General features: G+C 46.8%; 2 protein-coding genes and 1 long non-coding RNA gene across 3 annotated transcripts; 1 reads left to right on the top strand and 2 right to left on the bottom strand.

Annotated features, from left to right (window-relative positions):
* Positions 1-973: 973 nt before the first annotated feature.
* LOC112046557 (dynein axonemal intermediate chain 2-like) lies at positions 974-5,551 on the bottom strand. Its single transcript, XM_024083228.2, has 6 exons — positions 5,317-5,551; positions 4,355-4,502; positions 2,644-3,396; positions 2,249-2,560; positions 1,995-2,099; positions 974-1,806 (listed from the first exon to the last, which is right to left on the bottom strand). Exons 1-6 carry the CDS (start codon positions 5,511-5,513, stop codon positions 1,621-1,623), a joined length of 1,701 nt encoding a protein of 566 aa, XP_023938996.2. The 5' UTR covers positions 5,514-5,551; the 3' UTR covers positions 974-1,620.
* Positions 5,552-10,871: 5,320 nt separating this feature from the next.
* LOC128199879 (lipase 3-like) lies at positions 10,872-12,599 on the bottom strand. The gene is made up of 2 exons (XM_052891194.1): positions 11,264-12,599; positions 10,872-10,876 (listed from the first exon to the last, which is right to left on the bottom strand). The coding sequence occupies exons 1-2, from the start codon at positions 12,597-12,599 to the stop codon at positions 10,872-10,874; spliced, it is 1,341 nt and encodes a 446-aa protein (XP_052747154.1).
* Positions 12,600-20,876: 8,277 nt separating this feature from the next.
* Positions 20,877-24,598, top strand: LOC128199900 (uncharacterized). Its single transcript, XR_008252425.1, has 2 exons — positions 20,877-21,313; positions 22,736-24,598. It is a non-coding gene; the product is annotated as an uncharacterized LOC128199900 (long non-coding RNA).
* Positions 24,599-25,503: the final 905 nt, after the last annotated feature.

Here is a 25,503-nt window from a genome sequence, read left to right as displayed (position 1 = left end):
CAAATATTGGAGTATTAAGAGTATTAAGTGTATACTGCGTTAAAAAATCGGTCTTATGTTTGATTAAGTAAAGACAATTTTTCATCGGCAATGGGACGTCACTCACACATTCTTAAACGAACGCGTCCGGGAACGCGTCTCGCGATGTTTTGTCTGTTGGAGTATAAAGTGTTTATTGCGTTGAAAAACCGGTCTTATGTCTAGACAACAAAGTCTATTTTCTTTCGGCATTGATAGAAGTCTCTCACTCACACATTACTAATCGAACGCGTCTCTGAACACGTCCCGTATTGGTTGGACCGTTAGAGTATTTGCGAGTATTGGACTCGCACTCTGTTGACGTCTTGCGCTCCTCGGTACTCGGTACTTCTAAATACGCATAATACGTGTATAAGTCCCTGCTCCGTACTCGTACGCCATACGTCTTCCAACAAACCTAGTGTTAAGACCTGCTCCAGTATATACGCCTCACCTCTAGTGCTTCGGCCCATACAATGATACCAAATAAGTGATGATTATCTCAATTTCATTCTTTTGAGGTTAGAATCCGAGGTTTAAATTAGGTCATTGTACCGACTCGTAAATGTATGATTGTACATATGTATATAAAATTAATATAGAATTTATTAAAAATATACCTTGGCCACCCCGGGGATATTTTCAAAACTGATCAAACAGTTTTAGATAGTTAGGTGGTATAGCTACCGTTTCCGTTCTATCCATTAATTACGTACGGAACCCCTGTACATTAAGATGTGATTTTGTCCACAGCATTCAAGCTAGATTTCGATGAGTTAACCTGTGAGCGTGCGCTCGGCTCCTTCGCGACAGATGAGTGTGCCGCTATAACTATATGTATTGACGCCCTCCGTGGCGCAGTGGTATGCGCGGTGGATTTACAAGACGGAGGTCCTGGGTTCGACTCTCGGTTGAGCCGATTGAGGTATTCTTAATTGGTCCAAGTCTGGTTGGTGGAAGGCTTTGGCCGTGGCTAGTTACCACCCATAGTTACAATGGCGTACCGCCAAGCGATTCAGCGTTTCGGTACGATGTCGTGTACAATCCGAAAGGTGCGTGGAGTTTCATCCTCTTCCTAACAAGTTAGCCCGCTTCCATCTCAGATTGCATCATCACTTACCATCATGTGAGTCAGTGTATTCAAGGGCTAACGTTAACATGTACCTAAAGAATAAATGGAATAATACTCGTTAGTTAAATAGCGTGAAGTCAATGCGAATATTTAATTCAGTAACAACCAAGGTATAAATTATTAAATTAAACATAATAAAAATAGGAATATAGACTAAATACAAAATAATTGTTATACTGTAGCCTACGTCCGACCACCCGCTCGTCCCCCGCCGGCCGTCGCCCCAGCCGCAGGCGCGCGCTACAGGGCGGCGAGCTCCCGGCGGACGAGCGCCGCGTACTCGGCGGCGGCGTCGGCGAGGTCGCGCTCGTCGGGCGGCTCCTCCGCCGGCCGTCGCCCCAGCCGCAGGCGCGCGCTACAGGGCGGCGAGCTCCCGGCGGACGAGCGCCGCGTACTCGACGGCGGCGTCGGCGAGGTCGCGCTCGTCGGGCGGCTCCTCCGCCGGCCGTCGCCCCAGCCGCAGGCGCGCGCTACAGGGCGGCGAGCTCCCGGCGGACGAGCGCCGCGTACTCGGCGGCGGCGTCGGCGAGGGCGCGCTCGTCGGGCGGCTCCTCCGACGCGGCCGCGCTGCCCTCCTCCGCCTGCCGCAGCTTCAGCCGCAGCTCGCGCGCGCGCGCCTCCAGCACTCGCTCGCGCCGGCTCTCGCGCTCCAGCACCTGCGCAAGGCAGCACTCTTGTCATCGTTCATTACGCTGTAGTGATTCAAAGTAATTAATGAAAAAAATATTGGACGCTATGGTTGCCCTTACGATTTTTAAAAGTACTCCTAATTTCCCACTATCCCCACCCATTATAGTATACTGTAATGATCACGGTGACACAGCTCTAAGCGGCAGACACGTACGGCGGTGAGCAGCGCCTTGTCGTTCTTGTCGGACTGCACCAGGCTCTGCGCGAGCTCCACCATGTACACGTGGCCGGCGCCCGAGCCGCACGCCGCCAGCGCGCCCTGCAACACAGCCTGCGTCACGAGCGGTGGCGGGGCGCCCGCGTGCGCGCCCTGCCTCACAGCCCGCGTCTCTAGCGGCGGCGGGGCGCCTGCGTGCGCGCCCTGCCTCACAGCCCGCGTCTCTAGCGGCGGCGGGGCGCTACACTCACGCCGTCGTGCATCTTGATCCTCAGCAGCGGCTCCACGCTGACGCGCACGGCCAGCGCCGGCTCGTGCTGCCGCCGCAGCAGGTCCCAGGCCGCCAGCCGCCCGTCCGCCTGCAGCGCCAGCAGTAGCGACAGGCGCGTGGGGCTCCAGGCCGCTGCCGTCACTCGTCGGCGCTGCGGCGGCGACCACAGCACGGCGGACTCGCGACAGTCCTCGCTGAAGACGCGCACGGTCCAGTCGCCCACCGTCAGGAAGTTCTTCAGGAAGGATGGGTTGCGCTCGAGGGACCGCACGGGACCGAAGTGCGCCTCGAACTGGAACACGGATTTATACGAATCTGGATTCCGGAATACGTGGCGGCACCGCAGCGGGAGACCGAGAGGGAGGCGACGAGCACCTGGGCCGGCAGCTTCTCCGTCGGCGTCTTGCCCTTGCGATTTCCTCCGACGACGAGCCCGTTCTCGGTGCCCACCATGAAGCGTGTCGGGATCGTGGGCTCGTACTCCAGCACGCTGACGCCGAGAGCGCGCGCGCGACTCTGCGCCTCGAACGACGAGTGCACCACGTCGACGATCATCTCGTCGGTGGGCGCGCTGAGGTCACGCATGTCCCACCACTTGCAAACGCCGTCGGGCCCGCCCGAAAAGAACTCTCGGCCCGACTTGGAGTTGACGAACAGCACGCCGCGCACGAGCTCGCGGTGCGCCGCGTGCGGCGGGCTGGCGCCGGCGGGGGCCGCCCCGCGCCGCCGGTCCCACACGGCCACCTGGCCGCTCGCCAGCCCGCCCGCCAGCACGTGCACGTCGCGCGGGCTGCACTGCAGGTCGAGCAGCGTCGCCGGCGGCCGCAGCGTCTGCGCCGGCCGCGCTGCGCTCTCCGCGTCCCACACGAACGCGTCCAGCGGCGCGCGCGGGGCGAGGTGCGCGTCCATCGCGGCGTACGCCACGGCGAAGCCGGCACCGTCGGGCGTCCAGGCGACGGAGCTGACGGGCCGGCCGCCGCCGCCGCCGCCGCCGCCGGCCAGCGGGTCGCGGTACACGTTGACGGTGCGCACGCTGCAGCGCTCGAGCGGCGGCTGCGCGGCCAGCTCGGTGTAGTACGTCTGGTACATGTCGATGGCGTTGTTCTGCATCACGTAGTGGTCCATTCCCTGAAAGCAATCCGGGCTTGTTTAGTGTCCGAATGTCCAAATACTAAAACTAAACCCTCATATGATGTCTCGCAGGACATATTTTTAATCGACTTTAAAAAAGGAGGAGATCCATAGATGGGTTGTGACTGTTAGGGGTCTGATAATGAAGACGAAGGAAATGTATAACCTATTATATCTGTTTTAGAGTAGCTACCTTGTGATTAGGCTTCATCGATTCCTATTGATGAGATCTTTTCACTTACATGGGTTATGACTATCATTAGTGGTCTGATGATGAGGACGAAGGACAAATAATGGAACTCCTCCACTTTTTACAGTAGCTACATTGTGATTGGGTTTAATTTATTTGTTTTGATGAGGACTTTCCACCTAGATAATTAGTGACTGTCATTAGGAGTCTGGCTATGAAGACGAAGGACAGGTTATGGGCCTCCTCAATGGTTTACAGTTATAACTACCTTGTGATTGGGCTCGATTAATTTGTATTGATGAGGACTACCCACCTAGATAACTTTTGACTGTCATTATAAGTCTGGCGATGAAGAGGAAGGACAGTTAATGGATCTCCACAACGGTGTACAGTAGCTACCTTGTGTTTGGTCTTAATCAATTTATATTCATGAGTCGAATAATGTAATGTTATTAAAAATAGTATTGTAATATATTGGCAATTTAATTCGTAATGTTTATGAAAAATCAGATCTTTAAAAAAAAATATAACTTGGTCACCATAGGGATTTTTGGAAAATAATTCAAATTAGTTTTAGATAACAGGTGGTGTATCTAACATTTGCGTTTTATCCATTAATTACGGGACACTCTGTATATATAGATAGACTAGCGGACGCTCGCGACTTCGTCCGCGTAAAAATCTGTCAAAAAAGTGTCTAAACTTTGAGTACAATAGTCGAATAAGGGCAATTATAAATCCTGCGAGTGAGTGGCGCGCACTGACCGGCGATAGTGACATGGCGCAGTGGATGTAGTTCTCGTCCTTCTCGATCTTCCTGCGGTAGCGCTGCGTCGCCTCGGGGTCCAGCACGTTGACGTCCTTCGGCCAGCCGCCTTCCGCGTGATTGCTGCCCGTCGTTGTGTACTCGGCCCTTCGAACGAGAAGCTTGCGTGTAATACACCACACACACCACAGCAACACGAGTGTTGACGGTGTGCGCGGCCGGGTCGCACGGCACGCTGTCGCACAGAACAGACACGAGAGCAGACCTGGCCGTGTTGACGGTGTGCGCGGACGTGCGCGGCCCGTGCTGCACCGGCTGGTGCACGGGGTTGCGCAGCACGTAGCCGCGCTGCGCGGCCGGGTCGCACGGCACGCTGTCGCACAGAACAGACACGAGAGCAGACCTGGCCGTGTTGACGGTGTGCGCGGCCGGGTCGCACGGCACGCTGTCGCACAGAACAGACACGAGAGCAGACCTGGCCGTGTTGACGGTGTGCGCGGACGTGCGCGGCCCGTGCTGCACCGGCTGGTGCACGGGGTAGCGCAGCACGTAGCCGCGCTGCGCGGCCGGGTCGCACGGCACGCTGTCGCACAGAACAGACACGAGAGCAGACCTGGCCGTGTTGACGGTGTGCGCGGACGTGCGCGGCCCGTGCTGCACCGGCTGGTGCACGGGGTTGCGCAGCACGTAGCCGCGCTGCGCGGCCGGGTCGCACGGCACGCTGTCGCACAGAACAGACACGAGAGCAGACCTGGCCGTGTTGACGGTGTGCGCGGCCGGGTCGCACGGCACGCTGTCGCACAGAACAGACACGAGAGCAGACCTGGCCGTGTTGACGGTGTGCGCGGACGTGCGCGGCCCGTGCTGCACCGGCTGGTGCACGGGGTTGCGCAGCACGTAGCCGCGCTGCGCGGCCGGGTCGCACGGCACGCTGTCGCACAGAACAGACACGAGAGCAGACCTGGCCGTGTTGACGGTGTGCGCGGACGTGCGCGGCCCGTGCTGCACCGGCTGGTGCACGGGGTTGCGCAGCACGTAGCCGCGCTGCGCGGCCGGGTCGCTCGGCACGCTGTCGCACAGGGCGGGCCCCTGCTCGCAGAACAGCGGCTGTCGTCCAAACGAACTGCGCTTCTTCGTGTACGCGTTAACCAACTCCATCCTTTCTGTTCTCGCTTGTCGCGGTTACGAGTTATGTAGGTTCACAAAAGTTAATATTTTACAGAAACGCTATGATTGAAAAAGAAATAAATCGATTGATTACCAACAATGTCATGACGTAAAAACGTACAAAGTGTTTTTTACAGAACAGGGTGACAGAACCTCTTTTCGTTATAAACTTTTTTTATTCCGGACGCGATTGGCATAATGTCATGCACATCGCGACCAACACACGATTAGTTCAAGTCAGCAGCCTTGCCCCACAACAAAATACCTAATAAGACATTACTAATAAATAAGACATTACAATGTGGAAGTACGCAAAATAAACATGCCTAGCTGTATCGACATCAGTAGACTTATTTTTCTCACTGCAATTATGCAGCTGAGCTAAGTTTACCAGACAGTTTTCCATTTGAGCACCCCACTGAAGTTTACAATCCAAGGTCACTCCCAGGAAAACTGTGGAACTCTCCATTTCCAGTGTTTTACCATCGATCATTATAGATTTATCTAATTTTATAACATTTAGCAATGAAAACTCAATACATTTAGTTTTCTTGGCATTTAAAAGTACATTATTTGCAGATTGCAGTGAACCAATGCGACACATGCGATATGGCACGGTTTACATCGTCAGAGTTATTTTTATTTCTGTCGGTTTTGAAAATTAAGGATGCAGCAAACAGCAAACAATATGTGCCGCTGATATGGTGTGGTAAATTATGGTAGTAGAACCGTGCGACTTTGTATCATACTAGCGGACGCCCGCGACTTCGTCCGCGTAAATTTCGATGTCAACTTTGCTACTACCCTACCCTACCCCTACCCTACCAGTAGTTCCGAAGATTACCCCATTTAAAAAATGTGACAAACTTACAAACTTTACCTCTTTATAATATTAGTATAGAAGTATAGATATGCATACATTTTGTGTTCCACCATTAAGATAAGTAGTGTAGCCACCATAGTGGCTTAATTTAAGTAAAAGAGTGTTATGGTCAACACAATTGAATGCCTTGGACAGATCACAGAACACACCTATAGCATTCTTAGAACTTTCCCATGCTTCATAGATGTGTTTTAAAAGTTTAGCCCCTGCATCAGTTGTATTGCGACCTTTTGTAAAACCATACTGTTCAGGATGAAACAAGTTATTTAAATTAAAATGACTTAAAAGTTGATTTAAAATGATTTCCTCAAAAACCTTGCTAAGTGTTGGCAATATTGCAATCGGTCTATAATTATTAAGATCTGAGATCGAGAGTGAAGAGAGAGATTTAAGAATATAAGATGGAATCGGGCTAACTTATTAGGAGGAGTATATAAATCCACACCCCTGTCGGTTTCTACACAACACCGAACCGGAATGACTTGACGGTGCGTCTTTGTCGGTAGAATGGTAACTAGCCACAGTTGAAATCTTCTGTCCAGCCAGACCTGGACCAATTAAGAAAACCTCAATCGGCCCAATCGGGGTTCGAACCCAGGACCTCCGTCATGTTAATTCACCGCGGACACCATTGCGCCACGAAGGCCGTTAATATCCCGAACTGATCGGTTCAGGTTGCTATTCTGTCGAGTGCTGTTGTTTGGACGACTGACCGAAGTTATCGTACTTACGAATTGCAACTTTACGTTATGAGTATTCGATCAAACAAGCCAGCCAAGCAAAAACAAGCCAGGTCGATCGACATAGGTCTAGTGCGGGTTAACCTTACGTAAAATAAAATTTAATTTGGAAGTAGGTTAAAGTGACCTCAAAGGGACCGACGGGCTGCCGACGTGACCCCAGCGAGGAGGTAGGTAGGTGTTTGAAAATACAGAAGGTTTTAAAATAATCGATTTTTAAAAGTTTGTTACAATTGTAATTTCATGAATTGTACTTTGTTTTTTTTAATAATACTAATGGATAATAGACATTGGGTACATTATGTGGGATTTTAGTTTAATAAACATGGCTCGGTGTATATATTTTTTGTAATTTTAAAATAAATGGTTTCCATGTTATTCAATAAAATATACTGTTCAAGATTAGTTGAAGCTAATAAACCTAAAAATACAAAAAAATACTTTTCTTATTAATAGATTACCTAAAAACCTTGAAACCAGGTAGGTAACCAGGTCAGTTTTCACTTCAGAATAAATAAAAATAAAATAAATAAAAAAATAAAAAAGCCTTTTATTTCCAGTACTTATATACAATTTTATGAGAATTACCTACTTTTAAAAACTAGTATGTATGTATTCTATGGTATTTATTTAAAAAAAAACTATATTTTGCAGGAACCCCCCTCAGGTAAGGGCCTCCTCCAAAGATTTCCATTTTTCCCGGTTTTTCCATTTGTAGCGATTGTGGGCCTGCAATTTTTTTAATATCATCGTCCCATCTAGAGTATGGTCGTCTACCTCTGTAGCGTTTGCCCGCTGGACCTTTCCATGATGTCACGGTTTTGGTCCATCTTTTGTCTATGAGTCTGGCTATATGCCCAGCCCTTTTCCATTTTAATTTTCGGCTGTGTGTTACAGCATCTATGGATTAGATCGCAGATCTTAATTTAGTGTGATTTATTTTTTGTATTTTTTTAATGTTAAGCATACTGCGTTCCATTCCACGTTGGCATGTAGTTAGTTTATTTTTTATTTTATTTGTAAACTTCCATGTTTGGCATGCATATGTTAAGCTGGGTATAAGGCATGAATCCAACACCTTTTTCTTTAGTTTAATGGGCATTTCGCTTTTAAAAACCTCCTTGTAACCCCAGTATTTTTTCCAAGTGCTTTTGACTCTTCGCTCTACCTCTTGTTCATTGCTATCTCTGTTGAATCCAATTTGTTTACCCAAGTATATATATTCAGAATAAATATTAATAAAAAATGAATTTTAATCAAATTTGCACACTATCTGCAGTTTAATCCAACTTGAAAGATGTAGTTTGGTTAGAGTAGGGATAGGGTTGGCTGTGCCTCTGCCACCGCACAGCACTCTGACTGAATGTCCCGGTTGGGTACAGCCACCCGTGGCGCAATGCTCACGACCGCCGTTGGCTCCTTGACGAGGACCTCCGGGTGACAGACATGGGGAATCTGTCGCCATAAATCCTCGCACTGGACATAAATCCTCGAGTTGTTGACGTTTCCAGTGTTCCCGAAGCGATTTCAATAAAACAACAGGAGAGCTCGATTGCGAGTGCCGCTGGCTGGTTGCGGTTGTTTACAAAACGTTCCCGTGGCTCAGACGGCGAGTGGGAACACCGTGGGGCTCAGTCGGTTGAAGTCCGATATAAAATTCTTGCCTCCGCGTGGCCAGAAGGCAGGTGGTATACATGAGGATTACCCCACGTTAAAAAAAAACAAATAAACGGGTAGAAATAGGGTAGGATAGGGGTAAGAAAGAAGCAAGTGCACATGAGCCAAAACGAAGCTTGACCGACTCCATAGTATTAGTTGAGGATATGATCGATTGTCCTTATTTGTTAAATAAAATCAAATACAATGTTCCTAAACCATTAATGAGAAAATGTCGGCAGCACTACACATTTCAACTATTACAAGGTCGTCGGAACTACTGAAAAAAAACAAATTTCTGCACAGATCTTGCGATAGATTTACCAAAAAAATACCAACATATATTTTGACGGCCTCCGTGGCGCAGTGGTATGCGCGGTGGATCTACAAGACGGAGGTCCTGGGTTCGATCCCCGGCTGGGCAGATTGAGATTTTCTTAATTTGTCCAGGTCTGGCTGGTGGCAGGCTTCGGCCGTGATTTAGCGTTCCGGTACGATGCCGTGTAGAAACCGAAAGGGGTGTGGATTTTCATCCTCCTCCTAACAAGTTAGCCCGCTTCCATCTTAGACTGCATCATCACTTACCATCAGGTGAGATTGTAGTCAAGGGCTAACTTGAAAAGAATAAAAAATATATTATTTTATAAGCACCTACGGGAGGTTTCCGTCTACAGTCAGCACTCAGAAAATGTGTTAAGTCAGTGTCCTGATTGCAGCTGCGCCTTGCCTTGAGTGATGTGTACGAGCATGTAAATAACTTTATCTACCAGATTGGGCTATATGTAGTAAAGTTAAATATAATGCAATTATTGCAGTTAAATATTAAGTAACATGTACAGCTATTTGTTTTCCGTATAAATAAAAAAAACTTGTTTTCAATATTTATTAATTATTGCCGACACGACCTTCAACCGACGCGGCGCGCAATTATCTTTTTCTTTTCGTTTGAGATTAATATAAGTACATTGTAAATATTTAAATTGGTGTGTTTGAAAGAAAACAAAATACATAAATTAATAGTTTAATTAATCTCGATGCGAAGTATTTACGATCTTCTGCATATACAGGGTGTCATCTAGATAGTATCGTAAAATTGTTTAACTTAAATATGTAATTGGGCCCGTTTTTTTTTTAAAAAATCTCTGTATTGAAAAAAAATCATTACTTGAAATAATCATTCAAAAATAATTAAGTATAAAAAATTTTAATAAAAAAATCAACCGACTTCCAACTCAAAAATGAACCTAAACTAAAAAGCAAAAATAACATCTTACCTATGTGCTACCCTGATCAGTTTGAAGGCGGTGCCAAGCCAGTGATGTTTTAATTCATGGAAAATATTTGTGTGATGAGCATGGGTGTTTTCCAGTGTCTGTGTGTATTTATACATTATATAAGTATTTATAAGTAGTATATAATTGTATATTAATATTATAATATCAACTATCTTAGCACCCATAACACAAGTTACTCTGTATGCTTACTTTGGGGCTAGATAGTGATGTGTATTGTTTAAGTATATTTATTTATATTTATAATAAAAATTAATCAAGCTCAAACAAAAGGTGCAAATCGTTGACGAGTTCCATCGTCTGTGTTTCGGCTCCATCATCAGACCAACTCCAGACCTTCATAAAATTGTAGTGGTTTAAAATACCTTATGGAAACACTAACAAACACACTAGCCGTCTCTACGATTTTCCAAAGACCCCTCGATTTCTCCAGGATGCCATCATCAGACCCTGAAAGGAAGAAAATGGGACCACCCTGGAATCAAACCTTATAAAACAAAAAAGAATTTTTAAAATCGGTTCATAAATGACGGAATTATCGCCGGACATACGTAAAAAACTATACATACAGCCGAAAGTAGAACCTCCTCCTTTTTGGAAGTCGATTAAAAATCAACGCTTAAAAAGTAATTTTTCAGCACATGGTACGACTGAATTGCAATGAAGGTCGGGCTTTTTGTATTTTGAAGTAAAATGAATATATACCCATATCTTATTAAAAACCTTAATATATGGCTGACATATATTTCGTTATTTTGGTAGGTCTTGATGTCAGCTATTACCCTGCAAAGTATATCGTACTATTTAAAGGACACAATGTTCATAAGAAAGTCGTGTATGCTCTGCTATTTATAACTCACGAACGGCTGGGCCGATTTGGTTCAAAATTGGTGAAAAGGTAGCTTAGAACTAGGAGACGGACATAATATACTTAGAGTCGGTGAAGAGCCGATGAACGTTGAGGTCCAATGGCGCTGGAATTGTGACCCCGTAGTAAAAAACGGCAGTATCGCTCGACCCCCCACCATGTGGACTGACTACATCAGGCGAGTCGCAGGGATCAGGGTGTTTAAAAGTCCCTACAAAAGGTTTACAAATGTCCTGCGGTGGACGTCCATCGGGTGAAATGATAATGAAGATCGGATGTTAATGATAATAACCGCGACCGACGGCTTCTCGCGCTCGCCGAGCTCTCGGCGGACGGCGTCGCGGCTCCCGCGGCAGGATGTCGCCATGCGTCGACCCCGGGCCCCGGTCGAAAGTGATCCCTCTGGGAGCGCGGTGCATCAGGCGGGCGGCGCAGCGCGCGCTCCAGCAGCGGAAACAGCGTGCGGTTGGTGTGGCGGCTGAGCAGCATGTCCAGGTGGTTCCAGCGCGCGTCCGGCAGGACGTGCAGCTCGGCGCGCGGCAGGCGGCGCGCCAGCCAGCGCGCGTCCGCCGGCGCCACCAGCGCGTCCGCCGCGCCCTGCAGCAGCACCACGCGCGCCGCCACCGCGCGCAGCGAGTACTCGGGCGCGCGCGCGCCGCCGTACCGCCGCGCGTTGGCCCGCGCGCCGCCCGAGTACTTGGCGAAGCGCGCCGCGCCCACGTGCTGGCCGTAGCGCGCCAGCGTGCGCAGCGACGCGCCGCCGGGGAAGTGCGCGAACAGCTCGTCGTACGTCTCGCGCGCCACGGAGCCCGCGTGCGGCGCGTCCAGCGCTCCCAGCAGCGCGGCGCACGGCCCGCGCCGCAGCGCCCGCGCCGCGCACAGGCGCCGCGCCCACGAGCCCGCGCCCAGCTGCTCGTGGGCGCCCAGCAGCGCGAGCGCGCCCTCCGCCAGCGCCGCCGCGCTCAGCAGCGTGCCGAAGGGCGACGCGATGTGGCGCAGCGCGGCGACGGGCGCGGCCGCCACCAGCACGCCCACCTTGCGCGCGTACCGCGGCCGCTCGGCCAGCATGACGAGCGCCGCGCCGCCGCCCTGCGAGTAGCCCACCAGGTGCAGGCGCGCCGCGCGCGCGCGGCTCAGCACGTAGTCCACGGTGGCCGGCACGTCGTAGCGCCCGATCTCGTCGGCGGAGAACTGCCAGAAGGCGGCGTGGCGCGGGTCGAGGCGCACGTGCGCGCGCCCGTGCGTGCCGCCGCGCGCGCTGCCCGCCCACGTGTCGTGGCACGCGTCGGGCAGCAGGAAGCCCAGCGCGGCGCCGGGCCCGGCCGCCAGCCACGTCTCGGCGTCCAGCAGCAGCCCGTTGAGCAGCAGCACGGGCGGGCCGCGGGCGCCGCTCGCGCAGCGCCGCCCGCGCGGAATTCGGAACACGGTGAGCACGTAGCCGTCCTCCGTGGTGACGGTGTGCCGCTCGGCGCGGTAGCCGTATCGCGCCGCCACGCCCACGAAGTCCTCGGCGGGCGCTTCGGGCGCGGCCGCCCACTGCGCCCACAGCGCCCACAACGCGCCCGCGACGGCGCCCAGCAGCAGTGCGCGGCGGCGGGCGGGCGGCGGCGCGCGGCGCACGACGTGTTCGGCGGCCATGCTGCGCGCTCGACTGACGGCCGGCGCGCGAGAATAATGTTTTTATTTAGTTCTTGTCCTTACGACGATTAGCGATTACTTTTTATAGTTTTAGACTAGACTAGACTAGTGTGACTAGATTATTAAATCAATGAAAAAGAAAAATGTATATCTTCTGTACCTGCTAGCTGATTCCACAAAGGTTATCCTGTCATATTTTCTTTCATACTATAAACATAAAATTAATTATTTTGAAAATCCCCCGAAGTTCATGAACAATCGGATTTCCATGTCCCAATTTCCCCACCACCAATTTTCTCATAAAACGAAGCTAAGAACAGACTCGCTTAAGTCCTCAATGTTCTCTTTCAATGCGCTTTCATTTGAGGTCGCACTCGAGTATAATATTTGTAGACATTCGGTCATTCTTCCCCACTTTCACCCCCACAACTTTTAAAAGGCTCAACCGATTTTCATCAAACATGTCTAAGAACGCTCGCATTTAAGTCACCTTTAATACAATAAAAATTTTAATAAAAAAAATTCAACCGACTTCCAACTCAAAAATTAACCTAAACTAAAAAGCAAAAAATAACATCTTACCTATGTGCTACCTTCTGATCAGTTTGAAGGCGGTGCCAAGCCAGTGATGTTTTTTTTAAGCCGTTTAAATTACAAAATTTCTGTGGTTCTTTCAGAAACGGCTTTAATTAAAACTTGACACTGGATTGGCACCGCCTTCAAACTGATCAGAAGGTAGCACACAGGTAAGAAGTTATTTCTTGCTTTTTAGTTTAAGTTATTTTTTCGAGTTGGAAGTTGGTTGAATTTTTTTTATTAAAATTTTTATTAAGATATATGTACAACTTCGTCTAGTACATACAAAAACAACGTTAAACTTAAAAAAATAATTAGTTCCGTTTTTTTTTTAAAAACTTACTTTGCAGTAGAACAAAAATTAATTTGTAATACTTGAAACAACTATTAAAAAGTAATAACCAATGATATAAACAACGCTTACGCACATATGACTTAAAAGAGAGAGCTCTGGATCTGTAGTGAGCCATTAAAAATTGTGATGATGCTATATTATGATGCGCCAACTTTTGATGATGGTGATGATGATGATGATGACTATGACGATGACGATGACGATGACGATGACGATGACGATGACGGTGACGGTGACGGTGACGGTGATGATGACGATGACGGTGACGGTGACGGTGACGGTGACGGTGACGGTGACGATGACGATGATGATATTATTATTTAGAGACCGCCGGATGCACCGCCAGCGCCCGGAGCCGAACGCGCACCGGAAAATTACTGCCGCGTACTGCTCTACAATTTAGGCGTCTTAATGAAGTTTCGCCGCAAAAATAAGGGGGTTCATAATGGTCATCATTTTAAATCTGGCAGTCGGCTTTACCTACAGTGCAACTGCAAGCAATTATAGCTGGCCGAGCACAATGCGCCCCGCGCCGCGCCCCGCCCCGCCACCAGCCACAGGTACAGAGTACAATCGTTAACAGTGCTTAATTAATAATAATTACTACCCAACGCAGATCACATTGACTTCGTGTGAACATTAAGTGCATTGCAAAAAGATTAAAAATCTGTCACTCGCGGAGACACGACGTGATCGATGGACAACATTACGAACATGAAATAAGGCTTATTATCATTAAAACAAAGATGAAATAACCGCTCGCAGTTGCTTCGTACGGATGTGCGCCAGTGGGTAACGGACTAGCCTCTCGCAGTAGCTCCGCGGTGCGCCAGCGGGTAACGGACTAGCCGCTCGCAGTAGCTCCGCGGTGCGCCAGCGGGTCACGGACTAGCCGCTCGCAGTAGCTCCGCGGTGCGCCAGCGGGTAACGGACTAGCCGCTCGCAGTAGCTCCGCGGTGCGCCAGCGGGTCACGGACTAGCCGCTCGCAGTAGCTCCGCGGTGCGCCAGCGGGTAACGGACTAGCCGCTCGCAGTAGCTCCGCGGTGCGCCAGCGGGTAACGGACTAGCCGCTCGCAGTAGCTCCGCGGTGCGCCAGCGGGTAACGGACTAGCCGCTCGCAGTAGCTCCGCGGTGCGCCAGCGGGTAACGGACTAGCCGCTCGCAGTAGCTCCGCGGTGCGCCAGCGGGTAACGGACTAGCCGCTCGCAGTAGCTCCGCGGTGCGCCAGCGGGTAACGGACTAGCCGCTCGCAGTAGCTCCGCGGTGCGCCAGCGGGTAACGGACTAGCCGCTCGCAGTAGCTCCGCGGTGCGCCAGCGGGTAACGGACTAGCCGCTCGCAGTAGCTCCGCGGTGCGCCAGCGGGTAACGGACTAGCCGCTCGCAGTAGCTCCGCGGTACGCCAGCGGGTAACGGACTAGCCGCTCGGGTACACAGACACGGTGCCCGCTGTCGCCGCTCGGGTACACAGACACGGTGCCCGCTGTCGCCACCCGGGTACACAGACACGGTGCCCGCTGTCGCCACTCTGGCACACCGCACTCGCTCCTGCGCTAATTAATACAATTTATTTGCGGAACGGCAACATAATATTATGAAGCCTGATTCGTATGGAAATCGCTCCAAAGTTATTATCCACTTATTTTGTAAATTAATCGTGGCAAAAAGTCAATTAATTTTATAATAAATTACTGATATTTACATAATAAATTGTATTAATTTTTCAGGTAATGAACAATGTAACGCTTTGGTCTTTTGTTCATCTACTGATCGCTAGTAGACACTTCACGATGCACTAACACATACATAAGTAAAGTATGCGAGGTACAGTACAGGACGTAACTGCCGGGGTCCTTTTATTTTTATTTCAACATCGCGCGCTGCACTGGATGCAAACACGCAGCTCCAGCGCGTCCAGCTCCACAGAAAGTCGTTATTTTACACATGTTTGTGACAGGCCGTATTTTTGGTTTGCCTGTAAATTCCTCCAGTTACTTACTTTTTTACTGTTGCTCACGTATTACGAGAGCAATAATAATTAGAACTATCTACTAGAGAGAGAGAGAGAGAGAGAGAGAGAGTAGATCCTGAACACAAATAACGCGGAAACTATAACGCGTTCGTTACATCATTAATTTGTTCAATAATTATGTGGCGGTCGCCTATCAGAACAAACAATGGGAATATATAATGGCCTCGCATCACGATACGCTTCAACTCACGCTCACGCCGTACGACAGTAGGTAACTACAGGGAAGTTCGTCGTCGTGTAGGTACTCGGACGATGGCCTGTTCGCATCCAGATGTTGCAAGAGAAGTATACGGACGAGCGCCGCCACCGACTGCGCCGCGACTGCCCCCTCCCCCCGCGCGTGTGCGTGCGGGGAGATGTCTGAGAGTGCATGATACCTAATGTTATGTCTGTCTGTCACTCCGTCAGTCGAGTACACGGTGGAGTCCGGGGCCGTGGGACCCAGTCCTGCGGTGGAGTTGTCCGCGGTCAGCTCACGCCCGGGTGTTGTCAAGTGTGTGGCGCACGCCAACATGTCACTAGTGATGCAACAAGTGCACCGGTAGCTGGTATTAATACGCTTTACTGCATTCACTGTTACAACTTGATGTGCTGATTCAGATTATATCAAACAATATTAATATTTCAATTTTAGCGCCAGTAGGTACTTTGTCACAAGTTTTGATCCGGGTGACAAGTGGAGTTCCCCAGGGCTCAATTCTTGGACCAACGCTGTGGAACATATTGTATGATGGAGTTTTCAAATTAGATCTTGGCGATGAGGCACGTCTAGTGGGTTTCGCGGATGACTTGGCTTTGGTTGTAGCCGCCAGAACTGATCAACTACTGATGAAAAGGACCAACAGGGCACTGGACATAATCAACAAGTGGATGATCGGGAAGCATCTAAAACTGGCACCGGAAAAGACCGAAGCCATAATGCTAAGTGGCAGGAAAAGGCATGGCCCACTCACTTTTAACATAGATGGGGTAGAAATAAAACCATGTGACAAACTCAGATACCTCGGAGTATGGCTAGATAGAAGCCTGAGGTTTGACAAACATGTGGTGCAAACAGCTGAGAAGGCAGAAAAGCTAGCGGCAGCCCTTACCCAGTTAATGCCCAGAAAAGGCGGACCAAGAGCCAGCAAAAGGCGGCTCCTCGCATCAGTGGCACACTCTGTCATGCTGTATGGGGCACCTGTTTGGAGCCAAGCACTTCAAGTGACTAAATATAATAATGTGCTTGGAAGAACGCAGCGACGCCTGGCTATCCGTATATGTGGAGCATACCGAACAGTATCTAAAGAAGCTGTGCTAGTGATAGCAGGATTGATACCTATCGACAAATTAGCTACAGAAAGAGCAAGGCTATACAAAAGGGAGGCCAAAAGAACTCCGAAGGAGGAGAGAAAAAGAACACTCCAAGAATGGTCAACAGAATGGCTTGAAAGTGGGAAAGGGCAATGGACCAGGGATTTGATTCAAGACTTAGTGAAATGGGTTGAACGAAAACATGGAGAGGTGGATAAGCTGATAACACAAGCATTAACCGGACATGGAGTATTTAATACTTACTTGCACGCGATAGGCAAAGCAAACAGTGAATGTTGCACATATTGCGGAGAAGTAGACACGCCCAACCACGCAATCTTTGAGTGCATGGAGTTCGAAGGGGAAAGAAGTAACGCACGCCAAGGCGGTGAACCTCTGACAAAAGCAAACTTAGTGCCATATATGTTGGAGAACAAGGAAGCCTGGGCTAACGGGGCGAAAATGCTGCATTACATTATGGGACGACGCGTGAGAGACGAATGGGATCGCCAGAAAGAAAATATCGAAGCGTGATAGACCACCCCCTTCCTGAAGTAATGCACGTAAACTGCGGTACCAGGAAGGAAAGGAGGAGATAAGAATAAAAAAAAAAAAAAAAAAAAAAAAAAAAAAAAAAAAAAAAAAAAAAAAAGGTACTTTGTCACAATGATCGGCCCAGCCACGGTTGACTATCTACTGATTCGCCCTTCAGCGATCAAAACAAACAAAATACAAGTATCACGGTGCAGACACATTCCTCCTGCCGAGTGTCCGGCGCTGTGTCGGTGAGCTAGAGCTCGCTCTGCTCTAGCTCACCGACACTCGACAAAATTCAATCGTACCAATTTTCTCTTAGACCGACCGTGACAGTGATGCTCTCAACGTCGATCAAAATGAAATAGCTACAAATTGGACGAAGTTACAAGTTTTATAAATCAGTTAAGGTCCGGGCGGGGGGAGGCTCGCGGGGGGGGGGGGCGCACGAAATTGCCATCTCCGTGTACATTAATATTTCCCCAAATCTGTTTGTGTTCCGCCGATTTGCATTTATATTGGACCGAGAGCTGCGCGCTTCGGTACGGCCGAAGCTACTCCGAGTCCGGCCGAGGCATGACTCGTGCACGGCGGCGCGCGGACAGCGCCGGACGGTGCCGGACGGTGCCGGACGGTACCGGACAGTGCTGGACAATTAATGAATAAATTATCACAACTTCATTATACACTGCAGATCATGAGCTGCGGGCTAAAGAGAGCTGGTGCAACACGACGATTTTGTTTTTTTTTCAGTACGGAGCGGGCAAAGAGCAAATAAACCTTCGAACAAAGTGACCGCTCCGACGGGCGGGGCCGGCACTTGCTGCGAATTCTGAAATTGCTGTATCTCTTATAAACTCGTGAAAGAACTTTTAGCGCATCCAGCTTCGCCGCAGCGGAGAGTGAGGGGAGATCTCCTCACTCTCACTCACTATAAACCGCCTCTCCGCATACACAGGATGTTTAGTTTCGTTATCAGCGCTCCTGGCGCGAGTGTCCATACAAGTTGCACGAGGCACCTACTCGTACCTACTCTATGTACTGCACATACAACTGCTAAGTGATACAACATAATTTTCGTTATTGACTCAAAATGTTGCTGGACTCAAAAATGAACAAGATTAACATTGGATCGATGGGAAAAGGAACAATAATTATTTGGGAGCAATAAATATGTTTCTTTTGTGTTGGTCGGACTCACGAACTAGTAGACAGCCAGATAGTTACAGTCGGACGATAGTAAGCCGTTCGCTGCACCCAGTGCAGTGCAGTGCAGCGCAGTGCTTGTACCGGTAGAGTGGTGTCGGTCGCCGTGACACGTCTGCACGACCTGCAGTCTTTGTCTGGAAGTAGCGGCAGTAGAAGCGTAGACAGCGTTAGGCCGTCGAACTTCCAACTATTTTGAAAGCTTAACTTCCAAAGAAATAGTGCAGCGTCCGGCGGCCGGCGGCGACAGTCCGGGACACGTTAAACGGCCTTCACAACTACTTCGCCACTGGTTCCCTACTGTATTGATGTTAAAACTTTATATGCGCGCCACTCACCGCCCGGTGTGCCCGCGGTGTATTTTTCCAAAATTTTAGATTTAATAATTTCGGAGTTAAAGAGAGAATCGACCAATGTCAAATTTCGATTTTTTTAGTTATTTGGAAACTGTTTATCTATACTTATAATAAATCTGTAGAGAGGTCAATTCTGTACATGAAATATATTTCCAAAATAACTATCAGGGGGTGATTAGTGATCGATACTGATGCCAAAAATGCAATCAGTAAAATTTTTGTCTGTCTGTCTGTCTGTATGTTCTTTATAGAAACAAAAACTACTGGACGGATTTTAAAGAAACTTGGTATACTTTTCATTACGCTATGATTAATAGGAGCAGAGCAGTGAAGAGAAATGTTGAGAAAACGGGAGAAGTTACTCAATTTTTTAAGCTTCCGTCGCGTGTACAGCCTTAATGATTAAAGCTACATAGAAATCATGTATGACGGAAATGTTCTCCTTAAAATTATCTATAAAAACACAACAGCATATATATTATCTTTTATGGTTGACTCACAATAACACGTGTAACTCCCAATAGCTTAGAAGTTCGGAGCTTTCTAATTATATTTGTCTACTCTTATGTTTATAACACTCATCACTCATCCCTAATAAGAAAGTTAACATTATAACCTATTCAATAAAAAAAAATCATAAAAATCGGTAAAGTAACACCAAAGTTATACAAGAAATATGCTAAGCCATCGCGCGTGAATACTAATTCATGCTATATGGATTATTTTTGTGTAACGGTTGCCGCGCTCGACCCGACTCGCGGTGGGAGGAATAAATAACGAAGTGCAGCCTTATTGAGTAGGGTAGGGGTAGGGTAGGGTAGGGTACGGTAGGGGTAGGGTAGGGTAGGGGTATGGTAGGGTTATTGTAGGGTAGGGGTAGGGTTGGAATAGGGTAGGGATAGGGTAGAGGTAGTTTAGGGTAGGATAGGGGTAGTTGAAAGTTTACAACGACTTTCACACGGACGAAGTCGCGGGCGTCCGCTAGTTTTAAATATTACTAATAAATATTATTTGAGATCATCTTAACCAGCTATTTCATTTGATAAGTCGACTCGAGTCGATAAGTCGAGTCGAGTTGATGAGTCGAATACGATGCAGTTTCATTTTTTTTATAATTTTCCATTAAAAATTTCTAGAATTTCAAAGTTTTTTTAGGTGATATATATTAATAGAAAGCTAATAATTAAACCAAAAGTGACCTTCATATTCAAATAATTCAGAGTTCTAAAGTTTTACGGAACTCTTCAAGTAGAAAGCTAACTTTTGTATTTTTTTCAAAATTTTAGATTCAGTACTTTCGGAGAAAAGAATGGTCAATTTTTGACTATTTTTCTTAATTTCTTAAAAACTATGTATTTCAAAATTACAAAAGAAAGCTCTTTCAGTTGATGTATCACTTGATGCAATTTGAATTTTTTTTTTTTTGTGTTTTCCATCTTGCCCCCATAAGTGACACCATATTCAAATTTCGTCTATTCACGGCATTTGGGTCACAAGGATTGATATGTGTACCAATTTCAACTGGACTGGTCCGGTACATTCGGAGAAAACAGACAGACCTTGAAATGTGCGCGACTGATATTATAAGAGATCCGTTTCTGTACTACGTACGTTCGGAACCCTAAAAGCAAACACTCCATCGTCATAATAATATTCTTTTCTCATATTTTTTAAACAGCTGATCAGAAAAATCTTTCAAAATAAAATAACCAAAAAAATGGGCTTTTGAAACAAATCGTATCGTTATATTGTAATAACAAATCCTAAGCTAACACATTAAAAATATGAAATAAGTCGAGTATGAAAGAAGGCAACAGTGTTGTTGAATGAGGTTGCCAGAATTATTATAAATAAAGTTTGTGTGTGTGTGTGTGTTTTTTTTTTTGTATGTATATGTGTGTGTGTGTGTGTGTGTGTAGTGTGTCCTGTTAAGGATTTTTAAGGAAGTCCGCTTCCTTGTTTATTTAAATAAGCGAAATTTACGGAAATAAAGTTTTAAATAGCCGAACGCGGCGCTTTACGTGTCACAAGCATTGCTTTTTTTATTTTTTTAATAGATTCACTCGTAACATAGTACCGGACAACATTGTATAGCGTAGAATACGGAAAGTGCAGAAACTCTGAGCTCGCTCAGTGTTTGAGTGAACGAGCAGTAAGCGTTGTGGCGGCGAGTCAAATGCACTTCCACGAGGTTAGAATACCAAATTCGAAATGTCTGTTTAAGCTAATCTGCTCTGAAATAATCATTACAATTCACATTCGTCGCAGGGCGCGGGTATCGCCATTGAATCACGTCGGGGTCACCAATATCGCCATTGAAGTTTTATATTAGTATATTCTTATGAAGACGACGATGTTGATTGGTATGTATATTGGAGTTTATTGGAGTTTATTCCTTAAGAATCGATTTTTATATATAAGGCGCCCGGTATGAGAAAAATCCGAGGGGTAAAACCAACTGAACTAACGAAAAAGTGTCACGTTTTTGGTGCGCACCTTTAGTGCGCAACTTTCTAATTTAGCTGTGAGTGTATTGAGACGTACATAGGGTATGCTGTATAGGCGACTATACCTATATACTATATGTTATTGGGCTTGTTTGTTTCTATTAGTGTCGATGTATTTATATTGCTATTTTTTTTTTTATAATCTTATTTATTTGGCAAATAATTTGGCAATCTTTGCTTTTTATGTATAAATTAGTTAACATTGACCTTATTTACCCGAATGTATCATAAAAATCAATATATTCAAACCTAGTCATCATCCGCATTTTCTACAACTTCAAAGTGTTGACAAGTCCACTTATAAGAGCCGAACTGCATAACAAATTTTTTTTGGAGTTTACTCCTTAAAAATCGATTTTATATTTAGTGTCCCCGTTATGAAAAAAATATGGGCAATAAACAATGAACGAATGACAGCGTTACGTTTTTTGTGCGCAACTTATTCTGCGCACCTTTCAGCGGCCTGCTGCTCCTCGGTTGCGCACCTTTCACTTTTCAGGCGTAGGTATTGAGACGTGGATAGTGTGCGCTGCGTTCATAAAATTGTAGTGGTTTAAGATACCTTATGGAAACATTAACAAACGCGCTAGCCGTCCCTACGATTTTCGAAAGTTCCCCTCGATTTCTCCAGGATGCCATCATCAAATCCTGACATGAAAAAAATGGGACCACCCTGGAATCAAACCCTTCAAAACAAAAAAAGAATTTTCAAAATCGGTCCACAAATGACGGAATTATCGCTGGACATACATAAAAAAAAAACATACATACAGCCGAACGTAGAACCTCCTCCTTTTTGGAATTCGGTTAAAAAAGAATTTTCAAAATCGGTCCACAAATGACGGAATTATCGCTGGACATACATAAAAAAAAAAAAAAAAAACATACATACAGCCGAACGTAGAACCTCCTCCTTTTTGGAAGTCGGTTAAAAAGTACTATCAAATAGATGATGTGATGTGGAAAGGAGAAACGGTAAAGATGTAATGAATGGGCGAAACAATATATCCACGCATGCGCGGTCGAGGGAATTCTAAATATGAAATGAATCTGGAATGTGAATGTAGATGGCCTAACCTAAAGTGGGCGAACGAAAGAGTTCGTTCGCCACACGGGCAGCGGCGAGCAGCGGCGAGCGGCGGTCGACGTGTAGCTCACCTCCAGTCGTGCTTCACAAATACGACTGACAGTTGAGTTTACGACGAGCTATCGCAAAACAAAGGCATAATACATATTTCTATCATGAATGTACTCATACAAAGCGTTCTTGTTAAGCAGGTGTAAACTGAGGTCGCTCGGGCGAAGCGGTGAGTGTCGCGGAGTGTCGCGGAGTGCCGTCGACAGCTCTCAGCGTAAACTGGTCCGCGCGGCGCGGCGTCGGTGCGGGCGCGCGCTCGCATCGCTTAGCGCAATTATGCGCGATGAATATGCGAGGCGCCGCGTATCGTCTCGTGTCGCTTCCCACATCTGCCGCCGGGCGCCGACTGTCCCGCTCACTTGCTCGTATAACATCACTGGAGAGCACCGGCTGAGAAGTGGACTGTGACGAGAAGAGATTCATGTCTTAACTTTATTCATGTTTTAACGCACGTACCTAGTTAGTTTTATGAGCTTTAGTAAATTGCAGTATAGAGCTTTTTATGACAGAGGTTGTACGGGTAAAGACTTGTTCACTTCTGCCGCCGAGTACACTGGCAGTGTAGCACTCGTCGCTGGCAAAACTCTCGCCTGAAGCCGACGGACGCAGGCGACACTGTACGACGTGACTCTTACACGTCCGACGTACTGCGTATTTGTAGGCGATTCCTCACTCTCCTCCTCCTCCTCTTTCTCATTTACTTGTTTCGTCTGCATTTTTACTATCTGAATGGATGAATTTATTGCTTACTTTTTTTTTAATTCTTTACAAGTTTGGCCTTGACTACAATCTCACCTGATGGTAAGTGATGATGCAGTCTAAGATGGAAGCGGTCTAACTTGTTAGGAGGAGGATGAAAGTCCACACCCCTTTTGGTTTCTACACGGCATGGTACTGGAACGCTAAATCGCTTGGCGGTACGTCTTTGCCGGTAGGGTGGTAACTAGCCACGGCCGAAGCCTACCCACCAGCCATTAAATCTTAAGAAAATCTCAACCTGCCCAGACGGGGATCGAACCCAGGACCTTCGTTTTGTATATCCACCGCGCATACCATTGCGCCACGGAGGCCGTAATTACTCACTAAATTGAAGTGCACACCGTGCGATTGTGCGAGGTCCATAATTATGTGGGTGTATGTGGTACATACCGGTCTGTGAGACCAATATACCAATTGTTTTTGTGTCAATAATTTGTTTTTTTTTGTTTGCGCTAGTTTTATTTTATATTTTGGCAATTTTTGTCATGTTATATTTGATATCAAAATAAACATATAGCAATATGTAACTATTAGACGAGGAATAACATAGGGGTCATAGACTTAAACCACACAGATAGTGCGTAGTCGCAGGATTCGTATGTCGTTTTATGTACCCCGAAATGGGAGCCCTTGACGCATCTGCGCTGCGCTGCACTACGGTGCTCTTACGCTCACATAGTCACAGAAGCGGCTTACGAATACGTTTGGGGTGAAACATTGTTTGGTGTTGCGCGTCTATGGGTTACAAGTCTAAGATTGGGGTGATATAATTTAAGAAGATAACAACCTACTAATAATTATATTATTATAGTATCCTAAGATACGTATATGTCTTAGAGTTAGGCGATATTTGAAAATAATTTTGGATTTTACTAATTAGATTCCCAATTCGAACTTATTTTAAGAGAAATAGGTTCAGGGCGTCAGATGTTACTGATCAACGAGTGCATTTTAGGTCAAAATTATTTCTCCTTCTTCTATAACAATAGTTGAGATGTCATTCGGTTCGGAATCGCATGTAGATAGTTTTTGAAAAATTGAAAGGCCGCTCGCAAAAATAATGAAAGTTATAAACAATTATCTAAAATAAAAAAGGGGTTTGGTTTTTTACTTATATCTCAAAAACTGTTTAAGATATTTATAATTTGATAAAAGATGCAAAAGTACTAAATAATAATATAAAAAATCTGAAAAAGATACAGTAAATAATATCAAGAGATAGTAAAACAAATTACAGTCAACAAGTAGACGACAACGTTCTAGCAACGTAGTTCCGGCGACATCTGACGCTTTGTACGTATACCTGTCCGGTAAGTTATGTTCCCTCTTCTCGATCGGATATGTGAACATAATTATTGTTATGTAATTAGTAATTGTATTACCTGAGCGAGTGACTTATCATTATTATGTACATAATAAGGATGACCTCGGCACGGCGAGCGATGTTCGACGAACCAGTCGCCGGCGCCGGCGCATTGCCGAAGGTCAGGCCCTCGTCTCGTCCGTCGCCGACTACTCTTATTATACTGGCAGGAACTAATTGAGACTGCAGCCCGCAGGGGGAGGGGCCGGGGCGGTGAGAGGTCGCGACAAACTGCGACTTTAATCTTGGATTTTTCCGCAGTTTAAGTATTTGTAATTGTTCCTTATGCAGTAGGTACTTTTGATTAATAATAAGAAAAAAGTAAATTGATTAATTGCAATATAAGTGTTTTAATTTAAAAATAAGTACTTTGCTTTTATTTAAAACGATTATTTAATATAATTGTTTAATTCCGCGACTTTGTCTACGTGAAATATAGTTTTGTGCGTTGAATTCGTAAGTCTCGCGGATATCATGGACTCTTGGACCGCGACAAAAGGTGCCTTGTGTAAAGTTACTTTCGCGCTTATCTATCTATATATATACTTATAATAAAACTGGTCGAATTCTATACATTTATTAGCAACTAGCAGACGCCGCGCGGTTTCACCCGCGTGGTTCCCGTTCCCGTAGAAATTCTGGGATAATATGTAGCCTTCCTCGGTAAATGGGCTATCTAAGACTGAAAGATTTTTTTAAATCGGTCCAGTAGTTCCTGAGATTAGCGCGTTCAGACAAACAAACTCTTTAGCTTTATAATATTAGTATAGATTTGAGATTTTACTT

This window comes from Bicyclus anynana, chromosome 3 (assembly GCF_947172395.1).
Source record: "Bicyclus anynana chromosome 3, ilBicAnyn1.1, whole genome shotgun sequence".
In the NCBI taxonomy this organism is placed as follows: domain Eukaryota; kingdom Metazoa; phylum Arthropoda; class Insecta; order Lepidoptera; family Nymphalidae; genus Bicyclus; species Bicyclus anynana.
Note: the sequence above shows the minus strand (reverse complement) of the source record. Positions and strands in the feature narration are given on the sequence as shown.

Bases quoted from the DNA above. Each gene is read 5' to 3' on its own strand.
- LOC112046557 (XM_024083228.2), bottom strand. From the start codon at position 5,513: ATGGAGTTGGTTAACGCGTACACGAAGAAGCGCAGTTCGTTTGGACGA. The intron at 4,503-5,316 runs GTCTGCTCTCGT...TCTCGTTCGAAG, and splicing joins CACACCGTCAACACGGCCAG to GGCCGAGTACACAACGACGG. The intron at 2,561-2,643 runs GTGCTCGTCGCC...TCCGTGTTCCAG, and splicing joins CGGAGAAGCTGCCGGCCCAG to TTCGAGGCGCACTTCGGTCC.
- LOC128199879 (XM_052891194.1), bottom strand. From the start codon at position 12,599: ATGGCCGCCGAACACGTCGTGCGCCGCGCGCCGCCGCCCGCCCGCCGC.